Here is a 7,500-nt window from a genome sequence, read left to right on the forward strand (position 1 = left end):
GGGCCCACTGCGACTGCCATCTCACCTGTCTACCCCTCTACCCCCCCCCCCCCCCTTCCCAGGCGGAGAATCTACTCCTGGACGCCGACATGAACATCAAGATCGCCGACTTTGGCTTCAGCAACGAGTTCACGGTGGGCAACAAGCTGGACACGTTCTGCGGCTCGCCGCCCTACGCCGCGCCCGAGCTCTTCCAGGGCAAGAAGTACGACGGGCCAGAGGTGGACGTCTGGAGCCTGGGGGTCATCCTCTACACACTCGTCAGCGGGTCACTGCCCTTCGACGGACAGAACCTAAAGGTGAGAGGAGAGTGTTTGTGTGTGCGTGCGTGCGTGCGTGCGTGTGTGTGTGTGTGTGTGTGTGTATGTGCACATGCGCATTATCATCTACAATAATGTCTTAATTGCTTAATTGTAGTTTGAAGCATATTGAGTGTGCTGAATGGTCTTGGGCTTTATCTTGGGGTTTTGGTGTAATCATGTTTGCTATGCTGGGCTGTGGGATGTGCTTTATGTGTTTTAAAGACCAAGAAAGTTGTGGATCTGATTGCACGGCTTTTGTGGTGTTTGTGTGTGTGTGTGATGGTGTTTGCTTGCTGACTCACTCTTTTGTTTTGTCTGTGTGTGTGTGTGTGTGTGTGTGTGATGATGTTTGCTTGCTGACTCACTCTTTTGCTTTGTTTCTCTGTGTGTGTGTGTGTGTGTGTGTGTGTGTGTGTGTGTGTTTGTGTTCCAGGAGCTGCGTGAGCGCGTTTTAAGAGGGAAGTATCGGATCCCCTTCTACATGTCCACAGACTGCGAGAACCTCCTCAAGCGTTTCCTGGTGCTCAACCCAGCCAAGCGGGGGACACTTGAGGTCAGCAGCGACAGAGGGCAGCGTCTGAATACAATACAAACACACAGAACACACACACACACACACACACACATACAGCGGGGAAAATAAGTATTGAACACGTCAACATTTTTTTCAGTAAGTATACTTCCAATGAGGCTATTTGCATGAAATTTTCACCGGACATTAGTATTAACTCAGATAATCCACCCATATAAAAAATTCCAAACATTAAAGTCCATAGGAGTTATGTGTAATAAAGTGGAATGACACAGGAAAAAAGTATTGAACATGCCTGCTGAAATTTCTTAAATACTTTGTAGAAAAGCCTTTATTTGTAATGACAGCTTCAAGGCATTTCCTGTATGATTAAATTAATCAGTCACAGTATTCTGGTGTGAGTTTGGCCCATTCTTTTAAACAGATAGTCCTTTAATAATGAAGATTCCAGGGGTCCCTCTTGTGAATCCTGATCTTTAGTTAACTTCCAAAACTGTTCAATTGGATTGAAGTCAGGGCCTTGATTTCCTTTCTCTGAAACCAATTGAGAGTTTCCTTTGCTGAATGGTTTGGATCATTGTCCTGCTGGAAGGTCTAGCCATGTCTCATCCTCATCATCCTGGTGGATGTAAAGATTCTCCCGGAACAAAATGACTCCATTCATCATTCCTTCAACTGTATGAAGTCTACTAGTATCATGAGCTGAAAAACAGCCCACACCATGATGCCACCACCTCCAAACCTCACTGTTGATAGGGTATTTTTAGGGTGATGCACAGTGCCATTTCTCCTCCAAATATGGTGTGTAGTATGACATCCGAAAAGTTACATTTTGCTCTTGCCTGACCAGGATACATTCTCTCAGTATTTCATAGGATTGTACAAATGTTGTGTAGCAAACTTTTAGCAAACTGTAGCAAACGAGCTTTGACATGTTTTTTCTTCAGCAATAGAGTCATGCGGGATGAGCGTGCATAGAGGCCATGGCGGTTGTGTGCATTACCTATGATTTTCTCTGTAACAATTGTACCTGCTGCCTCTAAGTCTTTCTGGAGCTTTCTCCGAGTGGTCCTTGGCTCTTGGGCTACTCTTCTGACTTTAGTCTTGCAAGGAGATCCTGTGCATGGCCAGTTGATGATGCAGTGATGTTCCTTCCACTTGCAGATAATGGCTACAATACTGCTTGCTGGATGATTCTGAAGTTTTGAAGTACATCTTTAACCAGTCCCATTGATATGTTTTGCAACAATAAGGTTGCAAAGGTCTTGGGAGATCTCTTTGCTTTTACCCATCATGAAATGTTTCTTGTGTGACACCTTGGTAACAAAAAACCTTTTTATAGCCTACCAGTATGTACTAACCCAGCTAATATAAATTTGCAGGGTTTTTGGAGGGATAATTTCTCTAACTACTCCACCTAGATTCCAGTTTGTTCCTTGCCATTCCTTGCCTTTGTGTACTGCTTTTTCTTAGTGTGTTCAATACTTTTTCCCTGTGCCATTCCACTTTTTTACTCATTTTCACTCTACTTTTAGACATTAATGTTTGGATTTTTATATATGTGTGGATTATCTGAGTTAATACTAATGTCCGGGGAAACTTTCATGCGAATAGCCTCACTGGAAGTATACTTACTGAAAAAAATGTTGACGTGTTCAATACTTATTTTCCCCCTGTGTGTGTGTGTGTGTGTGTATATATATATCACAGTACAGCATGCGCACAATTACACTCATGCAGAGATATAGAGAAGTGTGTATACTTTAGTTTGTCTTAATTTCATATTGTTTACATTCACAATTATTATTATTGCAATTATTATTAGTAGTAAAAGTATTATCTTCTGACAATAATACACTATTGCATCAGAAGAGAACTATTACCTTTGGCAATATTGTACACTGCACAGACATACCACTCACACTGAATAGAATAGAATAGAATAGAATAGATTAGATTAGAATAAAATAGAATAGAGAAGTAGGAAGCTCTGGAGTCATTAGTGTCTCCCAAGCAGTAAAGATATCTTTATCTGGCTCTGGTGTCTCCCAAGCAGCCTCCCTATGAGGGACTCGTAAGAGAGCCCAGCCAGCACAGGCGCAGTCTCCACACACACACACACACACACACACACACACAGAGGATACAGATACACACACCCTCTTGTCTGCTGTGCTGATGCTGAATTATGGAGAGGCTCCTCTCTGTCTCCGTCTCTGTCGGTGTTGCTTGCAGTGTCTCTCTTGTCTGGTCAGCTGCCGCTCACTTTCTTTCTTACACACACAGAGAAAGTGTCTCGCTCGTCTCACTCGGGCTCTCTCTCCCCTTTCACTTGTCTCTTGCTTCCTCACTCTCATTCTCTCCATTTTGCCTTTTCTCTCTCTCTCTCTCTCTCTCTCTCTCTCTCTCTATATATATATATATATATATATATATATATATATATATATATATATATATATATATATATAGATATATATATATCTTCCTCCCTCCCTCCCTCCCTCTGCACAAAGCCTTAGGGCTGTCAGTTGTCCCCTCTGTTTAGAGATTGTCTACAAAATACTTCATCTCATACACACACACACACGAACACACCCTCTGTATTAAACCAAATTCTCAATAAAGAGTGATGGTCAGACATGCACGTACAGGCGGACAGAAGAAAAGGAACATCAGAAGAATGTTCTGATGAAACTCCCCATCCTCCCTCCCCCTCCCATTTCCTTTTTCCTCCGAGCTCATCACTCAAGCGCTGTTAGAGCACTCACAAAGGCACATCATCAGACAGCCACATAAGATACATTGGGAAGACTAGACAGCCTCATCCACAAAGCACTGACCGTGGGGAAATAAGGCACTGTATGCATAATGTATACAAGGAAGTTACTTTGATAAAGTCATTGATGGGTTTAGAAGACTGTTACTGAAATAAACAAGGAAGTCTCTTAGTCTAAATCATCTTTATTGTCTAATCTCCCTCTCTCTTTCTTTTCGTCTTTTGCTCTATATCCTCTCATTTCCTCAGCAAATCATGAAGGACCGGTGGATCAACGCAGGGTGTGAGGAGGAAGAGCTTAAGCCATTTGTAGAGCCTGAGCTGGACATCACCGATCAGAAGAGAATAGGTACACACACACACACACACAAACATACTTACACACACTCACACACATGAACGAACACTCACACAAACTGCGGCCGGACCTGGCCGGCCAAGCACTTTAATCCGCAATTAAGCATTTATTAGGCTGCTCGCTATTGTTTTCCTGCGATAGACGACGTCGTGGTTATCTTTACTGCAAACTGCTTCTCACTCTTCCTAGAGAACGTTTACAATGCCAGTGTCAACATCATGTCAACACAGCCATAGGCACAGCACTAACAATGTGATATTGACGTTATCATTGTAATCATTTATATGATATAAAACCTTTTTTTCTTGAGCCAAAAAGTTTGCCTACCCCTGTCCTAGACGGTAAGTCTGAGTAGTGACTTGTGCTAAGGCCGCTACCTCAGGGCCCTAAGAGTTAGACATCAGGCCCTTGTGTTAGACATCCTGTATCAAGTCTGAGTTTGCACTGTCCTTACTCTAACCAAAGTAAGATGGGGGGCCCTGCAGAGAAAGCAGATGGGATAGGGGGGTCGGGGTTGGCTGCAGGGGCAGAGTATTAGGAACCTCTGACACAAACCAGGGACTCTAGCGGGGCAACTTTCTCTTCCGACATTTGAACTAGTGTCGTTGTGATGTGTCTGTCTCTGTTGGAGTGACTGTTTACTGAATGTGGAACAGTGAGCATTGCACCAATGAGCGTTGTAGACCCCAGAGCCTGTTTGATGGAGCAGATGGTGATGAGATGTTTGAAGTAGGTGTGCTGACGTCTCCTCTCTCTCTCTCTCTCTCTCTCTCTCTCTCTCTCTCTCTCTCAGACATTATGGTGGGGATGGGCTACTCGCGGGAGGAGATCAACGAGTCGCTGACGCGCATGAAGTACGACGAGATCACCGCCACTTATCTGCTGCTAGGCAGGAAGTCCAGCGAGGTGAGCACACACACACACACACACACACACGTATACTCCTACCTGTGAAGTTAGACCCCTGACATCACACACACATAGTCACTGATGGGTTAATAAACCTATGGTTACTTTGCAGTGACATGAGAAAACCAACACTCTCTCCACACACACACACACACACACACACACACACACACACAGCGTAATGCCAAACACCAGGTCCCTATACATCCTATGAGCGTGCTATATTCGAGCACAAGCGATTGAAATGAGGAGTGAGTTTTGGGGAGTGTGTGGTGCGTTTGCACGCCTGGTGCATGAAGCTCCCGTGCTGGGTCATGTCCAACCCCTGCCCTCACACAAAGGGAAATGGCCTGCTGCCCAGGGCCCTGTGTGTGGACGCTCAGGGGGGCCATGAACAAGGAGCAGGCTTGGCAGCCGTGGGTGTGTGTGTGTGTGTGTGTGTGTGTGCGTGCATGTGCGTGCATGTTTCCTCCCTTTGGAGCCACGTCTCATGCTGTGCATTGATCCTCTTTCACTGTGTTGGCTCTGCCTCTTTCAGAACCTTTTAGAACCTTTCACTTCATCTCTCTCTCTCTCTCTCTCTCTCTCTGACACACACTCACCTTTCACTTCTCTCTTCTGTTTACTCTCTCTCTTTCTCCGCCTCCCTTTTATCTCCCTACCCGTTTCTCAATCTACATCTTCCCTCTTTCTCTTTCTCTCTTTCCCTCTCTTTCTTTCTCTCTTTCTCTCTCTCTCTCTCTCTCTCCCTCTCTCTCTTTTTCTCTGTCTCTCTCCCGTCTTTCTCTCTCCCTCGTGATGCAATCCACTTTATTGAATTACCCTTTTATTAGGAGAATTTGATATTAGCGCTGAAAAAGCTATCAGGCGGAATGGCTGTGTCTGTCGGCGGGCTGTTTGTGCTGACTGATGGGTCCTTTTCTCTCCGTTTAAAGGGAATCTGAGTGAGCCTCAGACAAAGTGTCTGAATCATCACAAGAGGCCCTGCCTTTCAAGCCCCACTAAAGCAGAATCTGTAGAAATAAGACTAACAGACCTCTATATATATATATATAGTGCTGGAGTGATCAAGGGGATTATTAATAACATTGGGTGTGTGTGTGTGTGTGTGTGTGTGTGTGTGTGTGTGAGAGAGAGAGAGAGAGAGAGACACTGTAGATTTGCTTATGTGTGTGGGCTCATACTAATGTCTGTTGGCATGTTATGTTTGTGTCTGTGGATATGCATAGACGTGAGTGGTTTTCTTTTTGTATCTGTGTGTGAATTTGTATGTAAATGCAGCCTCTTACTTATGCTGTGTGTGTGTGTGTCCTCTCTTTGTCCTTCTCCCCGGTCAGTTGGAGGCCAGTGACTCCAGCTCGAGCAGTAACCTCTCTCTGGCCAAGGCGCGGCCCAACAGCGAGCACAACAACGGCCAGTCGCCATCGCACCTCAAGGTCCAACGCAGCATCTCCTCCAATCAGAAACAGCGGCGCTACAGTGACCAGGGTGAGGCCCCGCCCACACACACTGACAGAGACACACACACACACAGACAGACAGACACAGACAAAGACAGACAAACAGACAAAGACAGACAGACAGACAGACACTTCATCTTCGTCTTCGCTCATCTTCACCCTGAGAAGAATACCACTCTCTCACTGTCTGATGTACCGATGTGTCTTACATTGTTGAGAGCACTGTACACAGAGCTCTTCTCAGAGTTGTAATGGCCGTGTTGAACACAGAATGGAACCATCCGGAAGAGAAGAGACAAGGACGTCGAGTTCACATGCTAGCTTGTAACGTTTCTGCCTCAGCTCCTAGTGAATGCTCTTCTGCTGCGTGTTGCGTAACCTGTGCTGGGAAGACAACTATCCTGGAGAGACTCTTCCACCTCCTATGACCCCCACCTGCCTTCTTTCTTTCTCTTTCTTTCTTATCTTTCTCTGTTCTTCTTTTTCTCTCTTTGTCTTTCTGGAGGAATGGAGAATAGTGATAGAGTACACGTTCTCTCAGCAAGCGCAGAACAGGGGAGACATGATGTACAAACAATGGCTTCATTTCTACTCATGATTTGGGAGCCTTGATTTCTACTTGTTTTCTATTTTTTTTGCCAGTGGTGTTCAAATGGTGTCAAAAGATTAAAAGGGCTCTCTCTCTCTTTCTCTCCGTCTTTCTCTCTCTCTTTCTCTTTCTTTCTATATCTCTCTCTCACTGTCTCTCTCTTTTCTCTCTCTCTTTCTATCTCTCTCTCTCTCTCTCTTTCTCACTGTCTCTCTCTCTTTCTCTCTCTCTGTCTCTGTCTCTCACCCCTCAGCGGGTCCAGCCATCCCATCGGTGGGCCACCCCAAGCGCAGCCAGACGGTGGCTGACAGCGACCTGAAGGAGGAGGCGGCGTCGGCCGCTCAGCCCCGCAAGTCCAGCTCCTCGGGCAGCCGCGGCATGGCCCCACCCAGTCCACTCCTGGGCAGTGCCAACAACCCCAACAAGGCCGACATTCCCGACCGCAAGAAGGGCACTGCCGCCCCCGGCGTGAGTGTACACACACACACACACACACACACACACACACACACACAAATGCATTTGGCGTTTTTTTTTGCAACAGAGAACACGTTCTTGAACCGCACACACA

The 7,500-nt window shown here is 45.7% G+C and overlaps 1 protein-coding gene across 1 annotated transcript in view; it reads left to right on the forward strand.

The window, feature by feature from the left end:
* LOC125299689 (MAP/microtubule affinity-regulating kinase 3-like) overlaps window positions 1-7,500 on the forward strand; it is a 64,662-nt gene that overhangs the window by 41,953 nt on the left and 15,209 nt on the right. Inside the window, 6 exon segments of the mRNA XM_048251073.1 lie at window positions 63-299; window positions 736-855; window positions 3,863-3,962; window positions 4,765-4,877; window positions 6,218-6,368; window positions 7,183-7,397. Coding sequence (XP_048107030.1) covers window positions 63-299; window positions 736-855; window positions 3,863-3,962; window positions 4,765-4,877; window positions 6,218-6,368; window positions 7,183-7,397 — 936 coding nt within the window.

This window comes from Alosa alosa, chromosome 8 (assembly GCF_017589495.1).
Source record: "Alosa alosa isolate M-15738 ecotype Scorff River chromosome 8, AALO_Geno_1.1, whole genome shotgun sequence".
Lineage (NCBI taxonomy): Eukaryota > Metazoa > Chordata > Actinopteri > Clupeiformes > Clupeidae > Alosa > Alosa alosa.